The sequence below is a fragment of the Cydia pomonella genome, chromosome 27 (assembly GCF_033807575.1).
Source record: "Cydia pomonella isolate Wapato2018A chromosome 27, ilCydPomo1, whole genome shotgun sequence".
In the NCBI taxonomy this organism is placed as follows: Eukaryota; Metazoa; Arthropoda; class Insecta; order Lepidoptera; family Tortricidae; genus Cydia; species Cydia pomonella.
In genome coordinates, this window is record NC_084729.1 from 2237165 (window position 1) to 2262913 (window position 25749).

General features: G+C 39.6%; 1 protein-coding gene across 1 annotated transcript; it reads right to left on the reverse strand.

Annotated features, from left to right (window-relative positions):
* Positions 1–1623: 1623 nt before the first annotated feature.
* LOC133532736 (zinc finger protein 354A-like) lies at positions 1624–25538 on the reverse strand. The gene is made up of 14 exons (XM_061871517.1): positions 25250–25538; positions 24816–24956; positions 23684–23900; positions 22116–22239; positions 19827–19961; positions 19237–19354; positions 17335–17544; positions 15079–15194; positions 13204–13314; positions 11593–11722; positions 7689–7762; positions 6094–6205; positions 4837–4944; positions 1624–3603 (listed from the first exon to the last, which is right to left on the reverse strand). The coding sequence occupies exons 1-14, from the start codon at positions 25397–25399 to the stop codon at positions 3430–3432; spliced, it is 1920 nt and encodes a 639-aa protein (XP_061727501.1). The 5' UTR covers positions 25400–25538; the 3' UTR covers positions 1624–3429.
* Positions 25539–25749: the final 211 nt, after the last annotated feature.

Sequence of the window (25749 nt, forward strand, 5' to 3'; positions counted from 1 at the left end):
TAAGCCATTCCCGTCAGTGGAATAAGTTGGCAAATTTAAAAAAATAGACGCGAAGAAAAGAAAACTTTAATTTCGCGCCTTTTTCTACTGATAAAGTGACTTTGCCAGAGTATAGTTTATATATGACGTCAGCATATGTGTTACCTCTAGTTTTGTTCTATGAGATTTGGCTTAAAAGCAAAGCATCCAGGCCATAAAAAAAAAACAAGAATTTGACACCTCGTGTCATTGATAGGTTTTTGCCGTCGCCATCTGTAAAATACTACGACTTGCCAACCCCACTCGTTTGTCACGACAATTAATTTTAGTGTTCCCATACAAAGCAGGGATCGGAACCGGTTTTTTGGAAAAACTTTGAAATAAACATATATTTCGGTTTATTTTATACTCGAAATATAGGACTCGGTTGTGTTTTTAGATAACGACTTCGTATTATTAGATTGCCCGATTAGGAATGAAATAATTAACAAAGAACGAAAAAATAGTTTTCGTTCCCATACAAAAAATACCGGTTTCCGATCCCTGATACAAAGCAACTCTTTCGCATAGGTAGGGTATGTCAGACCCAATTTTTTTTTCAAATGTTGTAAATGTACACAAATACTACGTCGGTGGCAAACAAGCGTACCGTCCAGAGACTGAAAAATTATCGTAGCCTATGGACGCGTGCAACTGCAGTTCCTTGTTTACCGTCCAACTAATATTACAAGCAGAAGGAGTTGAAAATAGATTCCGGTTATAATATTGGTTGAAAATTGTTGAGCATTACACTTTTCGTTCGTCGCGCGACATCTATTGTCAAGTAGCGGTACTGATAAATCCGTTACTTGACGCTAGATGTCGCCTGCGAAAATAATAAACTTTTTGGTAAGTAAACTGATGTATGGAGTGAGAACTTCATGCTTACTTATTTCTGATGACCTATCGGAAAGTTCAGTAATAAGGATGATAGAAATAAAACTAAATATATACTATAATTATTTTATTTGTAAATACAGCACTATATTAAAGAATCTAATATATATACTAATTATTTCATTAACTTCATTTCATAGATTACAATCACTTATAATTAAAGTCTAATATATGAGCGTCAAGTCATAACAAGTATTAATAAAATGTGGAATAGTGTCATTGTATTAAAAACAGCAAAAACCTATATTCGACTTTAATAATCTTATATTTATTATTAGACTTAGAGATTTTTCTAGCATGAACAAGGCAACGCAAGAGACTTCCTTCCGATATTTAGTTTATCGATATATTGTATTATCGATATCTTATAACTGTCATAATGTCTTAAACAAATGTGGCATGTTTGGAAATAAATGAACAAGAATTACGAAACTATAAAATGTATTAATAGTTTACCCACAAACTTTATATTTAAAAGAAAATCCAAATTATACCTAGATTGCCCTCCAAATAGTCATCGCACAATAAAACACAGGTTTTTTTACATGATTCTCGAAGTAATCTATCAATTTTTTCACATATTTTAGGACGTAAAACTGCATTGTGTCTTTGAAACATCCACTTTTACTGACTAAAAGATTTTTCAACTTCGACTGATGTAACATACTAATAAATAAATAAATAAGCGGAATATGGAAAATGATTACGGTTGAAGTCTTACTTATCGATATCGATAACAGGATTTTCGATGTTTTTAATTTTGTCAAGCACTAACAACATGACAACGTGCTAGGAAAATCTCTAGGAATATTTATTATCAATATTGTTACATGATTTGCGATATTTTAAATATTTATAGATCGTGCCATTCACGAAGACGCGAGCCTTGACTCGCGAGATTTGACATATCTGCGCGTCATCGTGGATGACTTTGAACTATACTAGCTGAGACACTGATAACAAGGTCGTGTATATGTCGGCGGCCGATCGTGAAATCAGGCAGATCGTAATGTTCCTGTGTGATGCTGACGGTAGTCACATTAAACCAATACATAGGTAGGATAAGTTCGTTGGGTAGCTTCAGATGCCCGCGGGGCAAACTATGCAAAAATAAGGGAACGTGACAAAGATTTTACGATATGCCTGGGAAAATACCGATCTGCCTGATCTTACGATCGGCCGTCGATTTAAATATATTTTTTTACCACACCAGCTTGTAAAGGGTCTCTTGATACTTCAAAAACTGATGAGAAAGTTAAATTTTATCCACAAGAGAGACTAAGTAATAATATTACTGCAATGTTCTGCCGCCAGAGAGCAGCACTAGCACCTTTCATAAACCATAGAGTCAATACCGGATTTAGAGGTCTGGAGGCCTCGGGCAATAAAGGAGTGGAGGCCCCCTGGCCCCAAATTTTATTCAAATGAAATGGTGAATTTACCGAATTCTCTATTGTGGGGGGCCCCTCTTTTGTGGAGGCCCGGGGCAGTAGCCCCGGTTGCCGTCCCCTAAATCCGGCCCTGCATAGAGTAACTTATACATGCTGTGCCTTAAACTGTTTTTTTGACAAGTTTTCACAGATAATAAAATATGACATGCCTCAGCATCAAGGCGGTTTGTTTACAAAGGGCCTACCGGGAGACGCGAAAATTGAAATGTAGTTATCTGCCTCCTCATCGCTCGAATATGCAAGTGATAGAGAGGTTAGATAACGAAATTTCGGTTTTCTTGTTTCGCGGTAGACCCTCAGATTGTGGCAGTGGCGCCCCCTATGCAGAGTTTCGCGTAATATTCCCTATTAGATAGAAAAATTTAGTTGTTTCCTCATTTTCGATGGTAGAATTGACTAAATAAATGTTTAACAGAGTTTCATCTACTAGTGACTAAGGGCAAACTTGACAGGGCCAGACCCCTGAGGTCCTACTGGTCCTTAGCCATGAATTCGACCCGTTTCTTAGCGGGGAAGACCTTGTGCACCATATTGAATTATTTCCTCATTTTGGCTGGTGGAATTGACTTCGAAGTGATAATTTTGAATGATAAATATTTAACAGCGTTTATATCAAAGAGAATTAAGAAGATCAAGAGTGCTCACTCCATACAACGGTTTTGTTACCAAAAATACTATTATTTTCGTAGTCTACATCTAGCGTCAAGTAGCGGTACTCTCAGTACTGCTACTCGACAACAGATGTCGCGGCAAACAAAAAATCTAATGCTCAAAGATTTTCAGCTAATATTGTAACCAGAGTAAGCGTAGAAGTTAATAATTGAGTTCCGGTTTCTCTAGTTACAATATTAGACTTTTTGTTTGCCGCGACATCTACTGTCGAGTAGCAGTACTGCGAGTTCCGCTACTTGACGCTAGATGTAGACTACGAAAATAATAGTATTTTTGGTAACAAAACCGTTGTATGGAGTGGGCACTCTTGGTCTTCTTAATTCTCTTTGGTTTATATGAACTACTTATATGACTTTGAGGGCAAACTCGACAGGGTCAGACCCCTGAGGTCCTACTGGTCCTTCGCCATGAACTCGACCTGTTTCTTGGCGGGGAACACCTTGTGCACGCGCTTGCGGTGCGTGTAGAGCGACGCCTTTTGCTTGAAGCTCTGCTGGCACAGGTCGCAGGTCAGCGGCCGAGCGCCCGAGTGGATCACTTCGTGTTGGTTCAATGCTTTTTTGTCCTGAAAAAAAAACTACAATTATTATACAAAACTACAATTGGGTACTTGACACATGTTGAATATTATAACAAAATTTAGTTAAATGGATAGAAAATGAGCCATCCATTATAAAAAGTGGAATTAAAAAAATTATATTGAGATTTAAAAAAAAAAAGGTTCCAAACTTTAAAAAAATTTTTTTTTTCTTTCAAAAATAGATTTAAAAAATGGTAAAATACGATTCCATACATTTTATTGAAAAATAAATTGTATGACAACTATACACATAAACGCAATATTTCAGGGTCAAAATGGCAATTTCCTTGATCTTCCATACATTAAGGACAGACTTATATGATGTGACGTCACATCACCTTATCATTTTGTTAGAGGCGTTTCAATCGTCGAGTGCGAGCGTCAGACTTTAACTCTCATTTCTGACCTTTGTGTTGCTTCAATGCCATGAGTCCTATATAGACATTTGATCCTCAGGAAAATCAAGATCGTTTGACATTATTTACAAAAAAACTGTCAAGTAGCCAATTAGTAGTTTATTTAATTCTTTATTATTTGTTATAAATTTTTCCTGCACCAACATATACAAATGTCTTTGACCCAATAGTTGACTGGTAGATAATTTTAGCATTTAGTTGATGATTAAAACTTTTAGAACGCCATTTGACTTTGGTCCTTATTCTTTCACTGATATATGGTTATGGCGCCATCGCTCGAAAAAATGACGCCATACCTTTGGCATATGCACTAGAAAGATGGCGCCACTTTTTGACATTTAACAAATTTACTATTTTTCTTTTCTTATTCTCTTTTTCTTTGTATCTTAAAGATCTACAAATTTAATTTATATTTACAATTCTTGTACAGCACAAGTCACAAGTCTACCCACAGATGATATCTTATTTTGTGTCAATGTTATAGCCAAAAACAGAACTCCCTCTGTTTTTGGCTATGCTTATAAGTACTCACGTTTTTTGTATATTATTCATTGTAAACGCTGCAGAACTTCTCAGTAAATAGATTAAATTAAATCAGTGAAATACTAAGAATCAAAGTCAAACGGCGTTCTAAAAGTTTAAATCGTGTGTCGAAAGATGGCAGTAAATTTACTGTGGCTACAAAGTTTACTTTGACAATTCACCTCTATTTCAAATTCTTTTTGGTCGGAACACAGCGTTTGGTGACTAACTGTCTACACAGTTGAAACCGCGAATGTAGACGTATAAAGTATGTACTCACAGTGAAAGCTTTCCTGCATATCTGACAGACGTGGTTCCTCGGTTTCTCCTTCTTCTCGCCGTGGACTCGCATCATATGCTTCTCCACGTTGGCACGGGATGCTATGGGCTGAAAACAATATAATGATTATTATTTTAATATAGATTTGGTCTGGTGGATAGTGACCCTGCCTAAGAAGCCGATGGTCCTGGGTTGTGTGAGGAACAGAGATGTGTTTCTGTCATCGGTGTTTTTTATGTATGTAAATATGTATTTATCAGTGATCGGAACTATGGGAGTAAAACTTAAACAAAACTTATCAAGCGGACGTAAAAAGAGTGCTTATAGCCTTAAAAATATTCGAATATCTGTGAATGTAAATATTTTTATGGCTGTAAGTACTATACTACTCCTATCCCTATGGACATGAATATTTTTAGGGCTGTATGCACTATTTTATGTCCGCTTAACAAGTTTTGTTAAAGTTTTACTCCCATAGTTCCGATCACTGGTATTTATCTATATATTGTCACCTAGTACCCATAGTACAAGGTTTGCTTAGTTTTGGGCTAGGTTAAACTGTGTAAGACGTCCCCAAGTATTTATTTACTTAATAAACAGTATCCTATCACTCAATACTCAAAATAGTTCGATCAATTGACAGAGAAAAATAGCGCGCTTGTCTTGTCGAGGGGCACATGTTCCCCGTTCGACGGCCAAGCGCCTGCCCGATTTCTCATAAACCAAAATATTATTCAAAAATATGCATACGTTATTGAAGTGTACATCATTATTCACTATTGGTCAAGAGGCTGTCAATACCTAAAGCGCGCACACTGTCTATTTGTATCGGAGTAAATGAGATAGCACTGACGCATGTTACTGGGCCTGGGCAAGGGAATAATAAGAAAAATATTTACATAAAAAAAAGTGGATTATTAGTGTAATATTTTACTCATTAGCGGTTTACATATAAATGTTTTGAAATTGTGATTTTAATTGCAGACCCATAAGTCAAAACAATAAAGACATAGAACCATGATTTTAAGACCAATCTTAGCAATTATTTTCTATCGAGCCGATTTCGTTCAATCATGTATCGAGTACAACCACGGTCTTTGAAATATAATTAATATGAACATATATTTTTCTTACTTGACTAAAACAAATAGTCTTTCTTAAAAAACTGTTTAAGAACATCAATTTCAAGGACATTGGGTGTTGACAGCCTCTTAAAGTTTGCTGTCTAAGCGGTGAAGATGGTGAGAGTAAAGGTACCTTATCGCAGACGGGGCACTTGTGAGCGGTCTTCCCGAGGTGCTGGTAGTTGAAGTGGTCCTGCATCGCCTCCTTGGTGGGGTAGCCCTTGTTGCACATGGGACACGGGAATCTACAAAAAAACAAACAGGATAAGCTATCAGTGGCGGCGCGTCAGAAATATTTGAACACAAGCCAGATTTGATTTGTCTTTCTTTTCCTTAATGGACTAAGAAAAGTGCTGAACTGTCCGAATACTAGACGTTAAAAAAATAGTGGGGATCTGTTTAAGGGCATATCCGGTACCGTATTATGATTACGAAAAAGTACAAAAAAAAATACGCAAAAAAATCTATGGAGCAGGTCGTCCGAGTCGGTCAAACCTCCATACAAAAACCAAGCTTATACAATGTGGTTGTACACGTATAGTGGAGCCGTTAACCACGTGTAGTACGATGAATTTTATCGATAAATCACCCCCCATACCTGTGTTTTTTCTCAACCATTTCAAAAATGCACCATTTTAAAGTTTTATTGTGCTAAAAATTACTGCACTTGGTTAATGTACCATTATCTGTCCATTTACCTACTGCAAATTTTAAAAAAGTAATCATTCGATAGCTTATGAACTAGGGCATACATTTGAAGCATATAATGTTACAGATAATTTTCCACAATTACTCGAGAATTAGTAACGAAGATAAAAATTGTCTGTAAAAATTTTCTTTTTACGTTTTATAACCCTAGTTAATACATTTCCCAAGTTACACGAGTCCAAACAAGACCTTCTGTAATGATCGTCAATTTAGTTCTAGAGAATACTGGCCCGCCGCCCGTCATTCATCATTTATCATTTGGAGCTAAAGCAACTTAGTTCGACGCACATTACAGAAGGTCTTGTTCGGACTCGTGTAACATGTGAAATGTTTTAACTAGGGATATCATTTTGATGTCAACTTTTCGCTGATATGTACTATTATTTAAAAATAAAAAAAGTACAGGTCAACGACCTCGTTTTCGAAAAAATAGAAAATGTAAAAAAGCAAATTTTTGAAGACAATTTTTATCTTCGTTATTAATTCTCAAGTAATTGTGGAAATGTGGAAAATTCTCTGAAACATTTACGCTTGAAATTTATGCCCTAATTCATAATCTATCGAAAGATTACTATTGTTTTAATGTGCGATAGGTAAATTGACGGATAATGGAACATTAACCAAGTGTAATCAGTCGTGTTTGGCGCCAAAAAACTTTGAGTGAGTGCATTATTAACACATTCACTGCCGGGAACCCACCTGGTGGGCGCTCGTGAACTTTGTTCAGACGCCGGACAACCCGCTGGGCGGGTTGTTTTGTACGCAGCTATAGACCACCGGTTTCTGGGGTAGTGCGCCGTTTTTTGTCTGGCAGTTAATGTGTTAAAATAGTTGAGTAAAACATAGGTATAGGGTGATTTGACGATAAAATTCATCGTACTACACGTGGTTAAAGGCTCCACTATACGTGTACAAACACATAAGACAAGCCGGCGGCATTCGAGTTTATTTATTAGTATTTTAACAGATTGGTCCATGCAAAGTTATAATTTGTGTTAACGCCTTAAAGTCTACACTTACTTGAAGACTTGATCCGATGCGTGAGCTCGCGAGTATTTCAAGTGAGCCTGATACGTCGCCAGGTGGGAGAATATCTGCAATTTCATTATTTACTAGATAAAAAAACTTAATCGAATAGGTATAAGTTTTTGTCAAAAATTCTTTTTGATACAAGCTTTTATCGCTGACTGTATTTTTCTTTCCACAGGCAACTAATACTCATTCTAGAGACAGTTCTAACAACCCCAAACACAATTCGTTTGCGTTGTTTTATTACAGAGTTCCCATGGCCACCTGTCTCCATCATCAGATCAGCTCCATGTCATCATAATATTGCATCGTCATCCAATTTACATACGTATAAATTTCAGCTAAATCGGAAATCGGGAAGGTCAAATTTAGCTTCCGAGATTTGACCCGTACTAACACCAAAGAGAATTTGAAAAGATGTGGATTGTCAAAGTATACTTTGTAGCCACAGTAAATTTACTGCCATCTTTCGACACATGATTAAAACTTTTAGAACGCCATTTGACTTTGATGCTTATTCTTTCACGGAAATGTGTTAAAATTGTTCAATATCAAAAAGTGGCGCCATCTACAAGAGCATCGGCCAAAATGGCGGTCTAAAAGTTTTAATCTATGCCGTAAGATGGCAGTAAATTTACTGCAGCTATGTTTACTTTTCAATTCAATATACTTTATTCATGTAGGCCTAGCAACAAGCACTTATGAATGGTAAGGCAGTATTACATATAATTATCTTAAGCTAATTATCAGAGCAATTTATTGATGTTGTAAATATTATTCCATATATAATACTAATGAATATAATTCATAGATCAAACTTAATACTAAAAATTTCACAAAATATAGTCATACAATTTTTTTTTTTATAGTAAATACTAGTCTAGATTGTTTCTAGAATAAATTCTAAATGTCAAACAAATGTATAATAAAAGCAACAAAGGAAATACATGCATTGGAATATCCATTTCATCATCATTATTAAAATATATTTTATAATAATATATTTGAAAATCTACCTCTATTTTAAATTCTCTTTGCTAACACTAAGTTAAATTAAAGCTTGTAAAAAGTGAGCAACCTTTGCTCTCGCTCGGCCAATTACCTTTTTGCAGTCGACACACTCGTATCTGCTCTTGTTCTCGTGCCTCTGTATGTGGTACTTGAGCTGTGTGACGCCATCTAGTGGCAGATCGGGCATTGTTTGGTAGGTCTATAGCCAGCTATATATAGATTACCTTTTTGCAGTCGACACACTCGTATCTGCTCTTGTTCTCGTGCCTCTGTATGTGGTACTTGAGCTGTGTGACGCCATCTAGTGGCAGATCGGGCATTGTTTGGTAGGTCTATAGCCAGCTATATATAGATTACCTTTTTGCAGTCGACACACTCGTATCTGCTCTTGTTCTCGTGCCTCTGTATGTGGTACTTGAGCTGTGTGACGCCATCTAGTGGCAGATCGGGCATTGTTTGGCAGGTCTATAGCCAGCTATATATAGATTACCTTTTTGCAGTCGACACACTCGTATCTGCTCTTGTTCTCGTGCCTCTGTATGTGGTACTTGAGCTGTGTGACGCCATCTAGTGGCAGATCGGGCATTGTTTGGCAGGTCTATAGCCAGCTATATATAGATTACCTTTTTGCAGTCGACACACTCGTATCTGCTCTTGTTCTCGTGCCTCTGTATGTGGTACTTGAGCTGTGTGACGCCATCTAGTGGCAGATCGGGCATTGTTTGGTAGGTCTATAGCCAGCTATATATAGATTACCTTTTTGCAGTCGACACACTCGTATCTGCTCTTGTTCTCGTGCCTCTGTATGTGGTACTTGAGCTGTGTGACGCCATCTAGTGGCAGAGCGGGCATTGTTTGGTAGGTCTATAGCCAGCTATATATAGATTACCTTTTTGCAGTCGACACACTCGTATCTGCTCTTGTTCTCGTGCCTCTGTATGTGGTACTTGAGCTGTGTGACGCCATCTAGTGGCAGATCGGGCATTGTTTGGCAGGTCTATAGCCAGCTATATATAGATTACCTTTTTGTAGTCGACACACTCGTATCTGCTCTTGTTCTCGTGCCTCTGTATGGGGTTATTGAGCTGTGTGACGCCATCTAGTGGCAGATCGGGCATTGTTTGGTAGGTCTATAGCCAGCTATATATAGATTACCTTTTTGCAGTCGACACACTCGTATCTGCTCTTGTTCTCGTGCCTCTGTATGTGGTACTTGAGCTGTGTGACGCCATCTAGTGGCAGATCGGGCATTGTTTGGCAGGTCTATAGCCAGCTATATATAGATTACCTTTTTGCAGTCGACACACTCGTATCTGCTCTTGTTCTCGTGCCTCTGTATGTGGTACTTGAGCTGTGTGACGCCATCTAGTGGCAGATCGGGCATTGTTTGGCAGGTCTATAGCCAGCTATATATAGATTACCTTTTTGCAGTCGACACACTCGTATCTGCTCTTGTTCTCGTGCCTCTGTATGTGGTACTTGAGCTGTCTGACGCCATCTAGTGGCAGAGCGGGCATTGTTTGGTAGGTCTATAGCCAGCTATATATATATTACCTTTTTGCAGTCGACACACTCGTATCCGCTCTTGTTCTCGTGCCTCTGTATGTGGTACTTGAGCTGTGTGACGCCATCTAGTGGCAGATCGGGCATTGTCTGGCAGGTCTATAGCCAGCTATATATAGATTACCTTTTTGCAGTCGACACACTCGTATCTGCTCTTGTTCTCGTGCCTCTGTATGTGGTACTTGAGCTGTGTGACGCCATCTAGTGGCAGATCGGGCATTGCCTGGCAGGTCTATAGCCAGCTATATATAGATTACCTTTTTGCAGTCGACACACTCGTATCTGCTCCTGTTCTCGTGCCTCTGTATGTGGTACTTGAGCTGTGTGACGCCATCTAGTGGCAGATCGGGCATTGTTTGGCAGGTCTATAGCCAGCTATATATAGATTACCTTTTTGCAGTCGACACACTCGTATCTGCTCTTGTTCTCGTGCCTCTGTATGTGGTACTTGAGCTGTGTGACGCCATCTAGTGGCAGATCGGGCATTGTTTGGTAGGTCTATAGCCAGCTATATATAGATTACCTTTTTGCAGTCGACACACTCGTATCTGCTCTTGTTCTCGTGCCTCTGTATGTGGTACTTGAGCTGTGTGACGCCATCTAGTGGCAGAGCGGGCATTGTTTGGTAGGTCTATAGCCAGCTATATATAGATTACCTTTTTGCAGTCGACACACTCGTATCTGCTCTTGTTCTCGTGCCTCTGTATGTGGTACTTGAGCTGTGTGACGCCATCTAGTGGCAGATCGGGCATTGTTTGGCAGGTCTATAGCCAGCTATATATAGATTACCTTTTTGCAGTCGACACACTCGTATCTGCTCTTGTTCTCGTGCCTCTGTATGGGGTTATTGAGCTGTGTGACGCCATCTAGTGGCAGATCGGGCATTGTTTGGTAGGTCTATAGCCAGCTATATATAGATTACCTTTTTGCAGTCGACACACTCGTATCCGCTCTTGTTCTCGTGCCTCTGTATGTGGTACTTGAGCTGTGTGACGCCATCTAGTGGCAGATCGGGCATTGTCTGGCAGGTCTATAGCCAGCTATATATAGATTACCTTTTTGCAGTCGACACACTCGTATCTGCTCTTGTTCTCGTGCCTCTGTATGTGGTACTTGAGCTGTGTGACGCCATCTAGTGGCAGATCGGACATTGTTTGGCAGGTCTATAGCCAGCTATATATAGATTACCTTTTTGCAGTCGACACACTCGTATCTGCTCTTGTTCTCGTGCCTCTGTATGTGGTACTTGAGCTGTGTGACGCCATCTAGTGGCAGATCGGGCATTGTTTGGTAGGTCTATAGCCAGCTATATATAGATTACCTTTTTGCAGTCGACACACTCGTATCTGCTCTTGTTCTCGTGCCTCTGTATGTGGTACTTAAGCTGTATGACGCGCACCATCTTGTGGCAGATCGGGCATTCCTCTTTCGGCAGCGGGCCTTCGTGCAGTCTGTATGGACATGAAGAATTGTTACAATGATTTATTTTGTGTGAAGCAATGATGTTATTGTGTTTGCGGGCTGATCTCCAGCGGATTTGTTAATGTGAATGTAACAGTGTTGCCAGATTAGCGGAAGAGAATTATCGTATTTGAGTGTCAAAATTATCGTACCCCTAAAATTTCTTGAAAATTAAGCTTACATGTCTAATGTATAATTAAAGAAAACGCAATTTTCGTGTATATAGCGCAAAAATCAGTTTTATATTTGTGTGATAGATCCAAACGGCTTACAGGAAATTACGACATTTTGACTTAAACCAAGGAGCTGATCACCCAAAAGGTGCTAATAGTAAGTTATTTCAGAGTGAAAGTGTCATATTTTGCTTTAAATACTAGACTTCGGGTGGCATCGTCCAACGGCTGAAACTTTTGCGAACGATAATGCACTTTGGAACGTACATCGTACGGAAGCCCAAATTATCGTACATGTACGATAATATCGTCAAAATTCATACTTTGTCCGAGCTCCGAGGTCAATGAATGAACTGTGTCATAGCAACGATCAACTGGATTTACATCTAATGAAACCTGCAATAATTAGAAACCTCATGGCATCTAGTTTCTTTGCTGCCCTGCCTGCAGAAGATTAGCATAGGTTTAATTTAATTTTCATCACACTTGCTCGAAAAAGGTCTTATTTCATGCAGGTGTGCTGAAGGACAAAGGCCTATTTTGTTCCCGCGGGAGTTATGGATTGTGAAAAAAAAAAGTTATAAGTCTCTCGGGGGTATAGCTTTTTTTTTAAATTATATCACTTATTCATACAAACTGAGTAGCATAAATGAGTTTTATTTTTAAAATACTGACGTTTATGATTTAATATTTTATTTGTGTTTGAAATTATTTAATTTGATTAATTTAACAGCCGTTTAAAATATTTTTACATAAGTTTCAATCGTGGCTGAATGCCGAATAGGGCTGTGCCTTCGATGCCTCCCCTGCCAAGAAATTACAAAATGGCGGACGAATGTTTAATATGTCACCGTATTTAAGAATTATTTCACTTAAAATTTAGTTTTTTCTTCCCAAGTGTGATGAAAAACATTGTGTGTAACTCCGGGGGTAAGAATATTGCACACTCGGGTCTTTTCGGTTCGGAGGACAGCCTCCGGCTGTCGGGAATTATCACCCTCATATCCAAAATTTCACTTACCCCTCTCGTTGCACAATGTACTATTTTAATTTAAATAAGAAACAAATTACTTCTTTCTTTTCTCATAGCATGTTTTGGCGTTTGTAAAGTCTTTAATTTTGTGCTAGCCTGTAATATGCCTACCTTCGTATCCTGTCTGTGGAAGCCTGTAATTGGATTCTCTGATTCATATTTACGTTAACCTAGTTTTAGTTTACTTAAGCTGTTGGTTTTCCGAATAAAATACAATAAATAATAAATAATTAACGTACGCCTGGCAACACTGGAATGTGAATACCTTAGATGTGTTGCCAGCGTGGTCCGGTTGACGAAGCGTTTCTTGCAGTGGTCGCACTGCAGACCTTCTCTGTGGAAGCGGGCCACGTGGTTCTTGCGAGCGCGGGAATTTCTAAAAAATAACAATATAAGAACATAAATATTATAGTATTTTATGCAACAGTTGTATAAGAAGGGTCAAAAAAGGCGAGTGGCGTGAGTTACAATGTGAGCCGGAGCCGAAGGCGTAGGCGAACATTGTAAAGGAATACGCCACGAGCATTTTTTGACCTACTTATACAACGTTGCATACAATATTTTTCCTACGAGTCAACAAAAATAAATCTTAATTTAGGTAAACAAATTACAGCAAAAGTATATAGCCAAGACGCGCGAGCATACCTTGTGACGCGCCCGGCCCGCCCCGGGCCGCGGCCGGCCGGTCGGCGACACCTCCTCGTAACTCATGAGGCCCTGGTATTTGCTACTTGCTAAATTCAATTTTTGGACAGTTTTTTCTCAATTTTGGCCACCGTAGCCTACGGAGACTAAGCGGTCTTCGTAGTCTATGGGTGTTGCTATATTACGGGTGTCACATGCGTGTTTCTGACTTATGAAGTGATTATTTTTACTATGCAACCAAATGAATATTTTGTAAGTTGGCAGCAATGCACTTAGTTTAAAACTGTATTCGTTTTGGTTTTGTTAGGTTGGTAGCCATTAATCGCAGTAACGTTATGGCGATTAAAAGCACAAGAGCTTTTATGAGGAATAGACAATATAGACTTTTCTTGAAACCTTTTATGTATGTTCTTATATTCGTGTTAATGAATCCATAAATGACAGATAACAGTAGAGGAGTAGGAAAATATCTTTATAGCTCTATGAAATATGGACGTATGTAGTAAAAACTGAAGAAGAAAGTATATCTAAGAACTGACTCTTTGGGTTTTACCAAAGAGAAGAAGACCAAGAGTGCTCACTCCATACAACGGTTTTGTTACCAAAAATACTATTATTTTCGTAGTCTACATCTAGCGTCAAGTAGCGCAACTCTCAGTACTGCTACTCGACAATAGATGTCGCGGCAAACAAAAAGTCTAATGCTCAACGATTTCCAGCTAATATTATAACCAGAGTAAGCATAGGAGTTGAAAATTGAGTTCCGGTTACTCTATTTATAATATTAGCTGAAAATTTGTGAGCATTAGTCTTTTTGTTTGCCGCGACATCTATTGTCGAGTAGCAGTACTGAGAGTTGCGCTACTTGACGCTAGATGTAGACTACGAAAATAATAGTATTTTTGGTAACAAAACCGTTGTATGGAGTGAGCACTCTTGGTCTTCTTAATTCTCTTTGGTTTTACCTACACGGGAATTGTTAGTACTTTACATACGTCGGTTACCTCTTCACGATTAAACTGCTGAACCGATTTAGATGAAATTTGGTATGGGGATACTCAAGAGCCGGGGAAGGACATATAGGGGCCGTGCGCGTTGGAGAATTTGATACTTAATAATGAACTTCTGGTCTACTTATTTCGCCTGGTATCCCCATAACTATACTCTGTATCTTTAGGTATTTAAATAAAAGTAAACAAACAATTTGTACATATTCGGGTAGTTATAACATTTATTGGTTAACCGACAAAATACACAATCGCCTGGATCTGTCACTGACCTAACGTTAACCTACATTATTTGATCATGTAATGTTTTCATCTACCCTCAACTGGCTTAAGGATCCATTTGAGGGTAGATTTTGTTTACTTTTATTTAAATACCTAAAGATACAGAGTATAGTAAAAAATATGTCTCATATTATTATTTTATGTTTCTTCACTTTTTAGTTTTAATTTTTAGCGAGATGTAACCGTGTATACATTAGAATGCTTACTTGAAGAACATGTCGCACTCGAGACACTGGTAGCCCTCTATGGTGGTCTTGGACAGCAGTTTGCGCAGGTCCCCCGGCTTGGGCGGGTTCGAAGGGGGCTCCTTTTTCTTGCGGCTCTGTAACAAATTAGTACATTACGATACAAGTGCGAAAAATAGGAAATTCGAAACGAGTGGCGATAAATTAAAACACGACCGAAGGGAGTGTTTTAAATCGACACGAGTTGCGAATTACCTATTCGCACATGTATCGTACAACGTTTTACAGTACATATGGCCCTTTAAATGTTCGACACAGTAACGTAATATGCTACTTCTCGCACTAGTGCTATAAAGTAGCCCCATATGTACTGTAAAGGTTATAATGGATATAAATCATATATTTATTTGTAAACATAGGTTTTCACGGATCATACAAAAGTAAAAAAATAAATTACAATCATAAAAATACTTAACTAGGGAATACATTAGCAATAAAATTAATTACAAATTAAACTAAACCTAAACTAACCCATAAAAACTATTCGAACAACCCACCCCGCATCGTTCCCGGCGCAAAGGTGCCCATTACGCTGAACCGCGATAGACAACCTCTGCGCCAAGAACGACCCGAAGCGGGGGTCGAGATCACTCTCCCGCAAGCGCGCAAAAAGAAGGTATTACCATGTTTAGCCATTAGGCATACAAATATCGTCCAGATGGCGCATGCATATTTAGAAACTAACCCCCTTATTCATAAACGTGTACTAAAGTTACGATGCCGCTGATCATCGTTTGTCCCTTTCCATCATACCCATACGTCGGAAAGGGACAAACAATGATCAGCGGCATCGTAACTTTAGTACACGTTTATGAATAAGGGGGGTTAATCTATAAAAAATCATTCCTTCATATACCTACTTGATTAATACTCTGAATCAAACAGGTAGTCTCCGATCGAGTAGTACGTTTTCCTAACTAAAAATAAACAGACTCTTTTTGAATAATCCTATGTCATCTATTTTAGTAATATTTTCCGGTAGTTTGTTATAAAGTTTAGGGGCTATGCCAAAAACACTTTTGGCAAGAAAAGTTGTTTTTATTGATTTTGAATAAATTTTGTTACAACGAGCACTATTGGTAACAGAAAATTAGCCAATGTTATTGAAGTGAAAACTTCTTTAGCGGCGCTGTGCACTTTTTGTGATGGGGAAAAAATGTTAAACTCGCGACAGGTCACGTGACCGACAGATTCGTCAGATTGAAAATTCGTAAGACGGACACGTGACCTGATCGAAAAACTTTCAATGTCATTGAAGTCAGTAGTAAAATTTTTAATGTAATATAAATTGTCATGTTTGTGTACGATAGCGCAATAAATGAATATTGTATTTTACCACATAACTGATAGTACTTTTATACTGATAATTAAAGCAGTCCGTGCAAAATTATTTCCTAAGCATTCCAAAATATCAAAAATGCACAACGTTAATATTCAAGTTTTCACTTCTGCCGGCACTCTGGAGTGCAACCCGTTGTTTTTTTTTAACACATACCGTTACTTCGAAAATATACAGGCAGGGTAATGTCATAGAAATAAATAAATAAATATTATAGGACATTATTACACAAATTGACTAAGCCCCACAGTAAGCTCAATAAGGCTTGTGTCGTAGGTACTTAGACAACGATATATATAATATATTATAATTATAAATACTTAAATACATATAAACACCCATGACTCAGAAACAAATATCCGTGTTCATCACACAAATATATGCTCTTACCAGGATTTGAACCCGGGACCATCAGCTTCATAGGCAGGGTCACTACCCACTAGGCCAGACCGGTCGTCAAAAAAAGAAATGGACAAACATGTAGTGTGGGAGCGAGGAAAAAAAAAAAGAAAAAAAAAAATAAGCGCTGGTGGCCTAGCGGTAAGAGCGTGCGGCTTGCAATCCGGAGGTCGCGGGTTCAAACCCCGGCTCGTACCAATGAGTTTTTCGGAACTTATGTACGAAATATCATTTGATATTTACCAGTCGCTTTTCGGTGAAGGAAAACATCGCGAGGAAACCGGACTAATCCCAACAAGGCCTAGTTTATCCTCCGGGTTGGAAGGTCTGATGGCAGTCGCTTTCGTAAAAACTAGTGCCTACGCCAAATCTTGGGATTAGTTGTCAAGCGGACCCCAGACTCCCATGAGCCGTGGCAAATGCCGGGACAACGCGAGGAAGAAGAAGATGTAGTGTGTGAGTGTGTCAGCTGCACCCACCTTCCTCTGGCCGGAGCCGCCGATGAGCAGCTGCGCGGCGGGCGGGCGGGCGGTGTGCGCGTCCTGGTGCGCGCGCATGGCGGCCAGCAGCCGCGTGCCGTGCCCGCACAGCTTGCAGATGTAGCGCACGTAATGTGTCTCTACGTGGGATTGGAGCTTGGACTCTTCCACGTATTTGTAGCACACTTTGCACGGGGAATAACCCGGTTTCTAAAAAAAAAAATCTGTAAGAAATGCCAGAAGACAGCGACGGGAACAATCTTGCAATCTGTATAATCGGATAAACAAACACATTGACATCTATTCCTGCCCCACATACGAGTGTAAGAGTAGGTTAACTAAATGGCTAAAAAACAACGACTAGAAGCTAAGTATCACAAACATTAATAGAGACCCAAACAAACAAACACGCACGCACGCACACAACCACACACACACATACACACACACGCACACACACGCGCGCGCGCGCACGCTCGCACGCACGCACGCACGTTGTGCAACGAAGGAAGTAAGTGAAATTTTGCTACAGGCTGGAGTGCATTAAAAACTCGAGTTTGCAATATTCTTAACCCTGGAGTTCCACACAATGTTTTTCATCACAAATTAAATTTTTAGTGAAATACTTAATTCTTAAATACGGTGACATTTCGAACATTCGTCTGCTATATTGTCATTCTTTGACAGGTTAGGCACAGACCTATCCGGCGTTCAGTCACAATTGAAAATTCAGTAAAAATATTTTAAACAGCTATTAATATATATATAACAAAATATTTACAGTCCCTCTGACATATAGAGAGAAGATAACTTTTACTTGTACTTTAAAAGACCGCAAAGAAGTAAGTTGCTTAAGAGGTGGTGGTAGGTTATTCCAGCATTTCGTGGCGGTGTACTTAAAACTGCCACAAAATGCTGCAGTTTTATGTTTGGAATACATGAGAAGACTAGATTCTTTGTCGCTGTAAAACCGTAGCTTTCCATGCCTTTGTCCTTCAGGGTGAATCAACTTTTTTTGTTTTGTTATCCTGTCCCGTTGTCCAAGGGACAACAGTGGCACAGTTTGTTTAAAGAGACGTTGTATGCCGTTCTATTAATATGCTTAGTAGGGGGCCCATTATGGACATTGGTTATAACGACCACAAAAACGCAAGTTTAATACATTTAAGTACCATAAAATCAGTATTTCAATGAACTTTTGTCCCCTGGACAACTAATCGTAACCATGGCAACGAGTGACGCTAAAAAGTTGATTGTCCCTTCAATACACCTGCATGAAATCTCTTTCCTGCAAGTGTGATGAAAAGTTAGAAAACGACCTACCTACCGGAACTTATAATATAAAGGATGTATAATAATAACAATATTAAATTAAACAGAAATACAGATTTAACATTTAGTTTGGCCGCGAATAGATAATTAAAAATGTTAAAATATTGAAAATCTTACTAACATTGACGTTTAGCGACTGCGTAATCTTGATCGTAGTCCTTCTCGCTCGCACTGACGTATTGGTGCGATAGAGAGGGAATGCGATGTTAAGGCAACGAAGCTTGCTGAATTGCCTAAGTAAGGTACGAGATTGAAAAGCTTGATTATATCACTATTGTATACAATACTTTTTCTACGAGTTATCTAAAATACTACTTTTTTTACTATAAAACCTAAATAATTAATGAAAATTGGTAAGTATCTCAGTAGACAAAAATGTAGTGAAAAATACATAAACGCGCGACCCCGCGCCCTTTTAATCTTTTCCACGGGAGCGCGGTGGCACGTGATTGGTCAATTTTTTTATAGGTGACCACAGCGTATCGAAATGAATGTTATAGTCGAGTTGGGAGCCCATACCATACATGAAAAGTACGCAATTCGAAATCTTAATCAAAAAGTAATACTCACGGCCCTGTGATCAGACACGAAGTGATCCTCAACTTGTTGCTGCGTGTAGAACCCAATAATGCACAGTTCGCATTTGTACACCGAGCTCGCATATTGTACTTTTTCTTTCGCTTCCTCCCTGCAAATTAATAGTAGATCGTTCAACGAGGGGGTACGTGAAATTTTGGAAACGAGGGTGGTAATTAAAGAAACGAGTTTGCAATATTCTTACCCGCGGAGTTACACACAATATTTTTCATCACAAAAACTAAATTTTATGCGAAAGAATATCTTAAATACGGTGACATTTAAATCATTCGTCCGCCATATTGTTCTTTGATAGGTTAGATATCGAAGGCACAGAGACCTATTCGGCATTCAGCCACGATTGAAAATTGTTGAAATATTTTAAACGGCTTTAGGGTCGGCAATGCGCATGTAACTCCTCTGGAGTTGCAGGCGTACATAGGCTACGGAGACTGCTTACCATCAGGCGGGCCGTATGCTTGTTTGCCACCGACGTAGTATTAAAAAAAAAAAGGTTTTTTTCTGTTTTTTTAACTGACAAACTGGGTGTGCCACAGTATATTGATATTTCTCTGCAAACCTACCTTGAAGCAAGCATTTCAGCCTCACTCATAAACTCCGTGAAGTATTTCAGTTTCTGCGCTGCAGTTTTCTCCTCTTTCGGCTTGACTGGATTTGATATGATTACTGCCTCGATTTTCGGCTGTGATGGAATTGTTCTGAGGAAATAACACAAATAAGCTATAGTAATAATTATTACAAATTTCATTTCTCACAAATGATAGATGACCGTCTGGCCTAATGGGTAGTGACCCTGCCTATGAAGCCGATGGTCTTAGGTTTGAATCCCGGTAAGGACATTTAACCTCTCTGGCCTAGTGGGTAGTGACCCTGCCTATGAAGCCGGTGGTCCTGGGTTCGAATCCCGGTAAGGTCATTTATTTGTGTGATGAGCACGGATATTTGTTCCTGAGTCTTGGTTGTTTTCTATGTATTTAAGTATTTGTATATTACATATATCGTTGTCTGCCCACAACACAAGCCTCGAGCTTACCGTGGGACTTCTCTGTGTAAGAATGTCCTATATTTATTTATTGACAAACACAAAGCTATACAAAAATTTGCGGTTATATTTGAAGGTGGCCTTGTCTTCGTAAATTGTTGCGATAAGGTATTTAGGATACAATACAATACAATACAAATCCTCTTTATTGCACAACCTCAAAATAACATTTACAGAGAGAAGTACATAGTACATGAAGACAGAGGTGACAACAGGCCAGGGCAACAGTGCAGGTGTAGGATGATACAAGGAAAGCTCTAATTTTAAGATGTCATAAATCCCAGGGGTCTAAATTAACGTGTCTTACTCTATTTCTGGTTCTATACTATCTGTGGTACTGAAAAAGGCCACTCACTCTATGTTTCATGCGATAGGTCTCGATCCGCGTCATGTCGTCGGTGCCGACCACGATGTGCGACATTACACCTGTCACCGGGTTCTATCTGTGGTACTGAAAAAGGCCACTCACTCTATGTTAAGGTCCTCGAGCTTCCCTTTCATGCGATAGGTCTCGATCCGCGTCATGTCGTCGGTGCCGACCACGATGTGCGACATTACACCTGTCACCGAGTTCTATCTGTGGTACTGAGAAAGGCCACTCACTCTATGTTAAGGTCCTCGAGCTCCCCTTTCATGCGATAGGTCTCGATCCGCGTCATGTCGTCGGTGCCGACCACGATGTGCGACATTACACCTGTCACCGGGTTCTATCTGTGGTACTGAAAAAGGCCACTCACTCTATGTTAAGGTCCTCGAGCTTCCCTTTCATGCGATAGGTCTCGATCCGCGTCATGTCGTCGGTGCCGACCACGATGTGCGACATTACACCTGTCACCGGGTTCTATCTGTGGTACTGAAAAAGGCCACTCACTCTATGTTAAGGTCCTCGAGCTCCCCTTTCATGCGATAGGTCTCGATCCGCGTCATGTCGTCGGTGCCGACCACGATGTGCGACATTACACCTGTCACCGAGTTCTATCTGTGGTACTGAAAAAGGCCACTCACTCTATGTTAAGGTCCTCGAACTCCCCTTTCATGCGATAGGTCTCGATCCGCGTCATGTCGTCGGTGCCGACCACGATGTGCGACATTACACCTGTCACCGGGTTCTATCTGTGGTACTGAAAAAGGCCACTCATTCTATGTTAAGGTCCTCGAGCTTCCCTTTCATGCGATAGGTCTCGATCCGCGTCATGTTGTCGGTGCCGACCACGATGTGCGACATTACACCTGTCACCGGGTTCTATCTGTGGTACTGAAAAAGGCCACTCACTCTATGTTAAGGTCCTCGAGCTCCCCTTTCATGCGATAGGTCTCGATCCGCGTCATGTCGTCGGTGCCGACCACGATGTGCGACATTACACCTGTCACCGAGTTCTATCTGTGGTACTGAAAAAGGCCACTCATTCTATGTTAAGGTCCTCGAGCTTCCCTTTCATGCGATAGGTCTCGATCCGCGTCATGTCGTCGGTGCCGACCACGATGTGCGACATTACACCTGTCACCGAGTTCTATCTGTGGTTCTGAGAAAGGCCACTCACTCTATGTTAAGGTCCTCGAGCTCCCCTTTCATGCGATAGGTCTCGATCCGCGTCATGTCGTCGGTGCCGACCACGATGTGCGACATTACACCTGTCACCGAGTTCTATCTGTGGTACTGGAAAAAGGCCACTCATTCTATGTTAAGGTCCTCGAGCTTCCCTTTCATGCGATAGGTCTCGATCCGCGTCATGTCGTCGGTGCCGACCACGATGTGCGACATTACACCTGTCACCGAGTTCTATCTGTGGTTCTGAGAAAGGCCACTCACTCTATGTTAAGGTCCTCGAGCTCCCCTTTCATGCGATAGGTCTCGATCCGCGTCATGTCGTCGGTGCCGACCACGATGTGGGACATGACGCCCGTTACCGCGTTCTCTAGGACTATCTCTGGTACTGAAAGCAGAATAAGTTATTTAACTAAAGTCAAACTTCAATTCAGATAGATGTGCACAATATTTTAACCATTAGGCGGTCCACAAAGACCGAGCATACGCCGCCTCGGACGAGGCACGTCTACACTGGCCATGTTGTGCATGAGGAAATTGCCTCGCGCACAAAACGGCTAGTGTAGACGTGCCTCGGCCGAGGCAGAGCGCACGTTTTCCTCGGGCGAGCGCGACCTTGGCCGAGCCGCTCGGTGTCGGTTTTTTGGCATGCACAGAGGCGTCTCAGTCGTTTGCCGCGCGCCGGTCGGGATGTGTTTGTTTGGTGCGCGTGGTTATTTTGCATCCGCATGGAAAAAATGAATAAAGACCTATGTTGCAAATTAATATCCTTTTACGCAATAAATACATAATATGGGATTCTAGAGATCTTGATTATACGAATAGGGGAATATATGAACATGTTATTATTGGGGAATTAGATAGGATTGATGTTTAATTTGATTGTAAATTTACTAAATAGACGGAGATTGGTGTATGATTGGTTGGCCGTATGCTTGTTTGCCACCGACGTAGTATAAAACGAGTCTTCCATCGCTAAATATCGCTGCGTGGGAAGCACCATCTCCCTGAAAGTGATACCTTTCTTCAATTTGTGTCTTGCATTTAAGTTTTACGTGTAATTGTGAACATAACAAGTCGAATCACTCCTTTTTTTAAATGCGTTTAAAAATAGTCACATTTTCTAACCCCAAAAGAGCCGATTTCCGTATCGTGATTGATAATTATAGATTTGTTGCACCCAAAATCTCTTGCAACTCGTTCGTTTTCGTTTTTTCTTTTGGATTGCATTAAAAAGCAAAATAAAATATACACGAGCCACAGCAGTGAATATGTGCACAGCCGACTGAGGAACGCCATCTTGCCAAGCAAATTGGCTCGTGTGAGGCAAACGTGCTGAGGCAAAAGTTACACGAGCACGCGGCCGCGCGAGGCCCGTCGTTTGCCGCGCGAGGAAATTCGAGGAAATTTCCTCGCGAGGCTGCTCGCTCTGTGTGGACCCTGCTATTGACTACAAAATCTTCAAAATCCTCAGTCTGCATCAGAGGTGACTTGTCCAAGGATAAAATAACCACAAAATATTATTACCCTGTCTAATCTTAGATATTTGGCTAGATGGGATTAAAGAGAAAAGAAATTTGGATTAAAGAAAAAAAGGCAATAGAAAATAGAATTGGACATCTGTTATGACACAACCTGTTCTTTAAGAACGTCATAGAAGGAAAAGAGAAGAGGAAGACCGAGAAAAAAATACTTTGACCAAATAAAAGGTTCAGGTTGTGTCATACCAGAAGAGTTGGCAGAGTTGGACATGGCTCCGCCGACAAGAGCACAGCCCTTAAATATGAAGAAGGATCTTAAATACAACTTTAGCAGTGCCTTTTTTACATTACCATCCAGCATATGTCCATCCATCTCCAAATTGATATTCTCTCTAACAGCCTGCGCCACATCATACTGCTCATGCTTCACACTGTGCGCAGAGCTGATGGCTATATACTGCGGCCACTCGTCCCGAGTTGTGTAGTCGAAGAATATACTGTCGTATTCAGTCTTCGTGGTGACCTCCAGGCTTGAGAGAGATTGGGACATGTAAGTGTGGTCCATGGTCTGCAAAATACATTGGCATGAGACATATATGCAAAATAGCAAAGGATAAAACTTTTCTAAAACAAAAAGCATTTTACAATATGTCTTAATATTAATAAAAACCGGACAAATGCGAGTAGGACTCACCCACCGGGTTCCATACTTTTTAGTATTTATTGTTATAGCGGCAACAGAAATACATCATTTGTGATAATTTCCACTGCCTAGCTATCACGGTTCATGAGATACATGGTGACAGATGGACGTACGGACAGCGGAGTCTTAGTAATAGGGTCCCGTTTCCCGTTTTACCCTTTGGGTACTAAAAATAGGCATAAAGCTTCCTATGTTACTAAGAAAACTATTACAAAGAATTGTAGATTACGCAATTATATTTACTTGGGTACTATACGTAAGTACAAAACAATGCAAAATATGACTGGAACCAATTTCTATAAAACAAAATTTGCCAAATTTTGTTCTTGAACATGGACAAACTATGAACAAAAATATCTATATTGTTAGGAGATTCATTATATTAATTACAAGTGCGCCTAAAGAAATAATTTTAGCATACTGTGTGCCAGAATGTGAGTGGAACTGAGAAATTTTGAAGGAAAACCTTCAGCATCAGAAAACATACTGCACATTATAGTAAGTTGGTTACTACTCTTACACATGTATTAATAAACAAATGCTTTTCTAGATATACCATAATAGAGAAGAAAAAAAAAACAAAGTCTGTCTTGTCTTGATAAAAGCAGATTCACAAACTGTCTTGGCCACAGCAAGTGAAGCAGTTGATACTGTTTCAGGATGGGGCAATGTAGATGCCTTTAATTCAGAACTTTAAAGACTTATCCTTAGTTTAAAAAGGAGTTCTGTCTATGACCACGTTTTTAATGTATCTATTCCAACTATTGAGCTGATACATACCTCCTGTGAGCCACTCAATGCAAGGACCCGGATATGCTCCTGTGCGCTGTGCACTTGGCGCTTGAACCTAATGAACTTTTTCATCAATGCCAGGCACTCCCAGCAGATTATCTGATCCATATCAGTCAGGCTGTTGTCAAACTGAAACATTCAACGTTTTATTAACGCGTGTCTGTGTATGATAAAGATATTCGTTATTTATAAATTGGTTCCATTATTGGTATCAGGTTTCTTATTATAACTTCCAGGCGTGCATAATCGGGAATAGATTTATTATTGCTGCTTCATATCATATATTTGCAATATTTATGTATATGCTAACTAGCCTTCTTACGTTCTACATATAAAAAAGGAACAATAAACTACATATATACTACTTTACGTAATTCAGTAAATTTTAAGAGTTAACTATGTTAAAACTTTTGAAAACTTACCCTGTCTCCCGCAAAATCGTACATAAGCAGACGAAATATTTGATACACTGGAGCTAAGCCATTTATGGAAATTAAATTCCGATCTGTACTCAAACAGGTACAACAAACGACTCTGTACCCGCTTTCCACCTCTTGTTCCATCACGGACATAGTTATAGTTTGTAAACAAACTTTTCAAATTAAAAATACAATATTAGATTTCAAATCATAACAAAAAGTAATGCTTCCATGTAAAATAGACGAAAATTAAGAAGACCACGCAACTATACTGGGACACCACAAAATGGCTGCTTTACACAATGTTGCCACATCGATAACATTTTTTCATCAGCTTTTTTGTAATAACCCTAATATCCTTTTTCTCCTATTATTAATACGTCAGCGCTATTTATTAGTTATTATAAAAAAAAACTGAAATAATTTCATTAAAATAATGACGTCAGTTGTGTCTTGACGACCTACCGCGAACCACTTTCAGCGTACTGTCTCCTTATCTCATT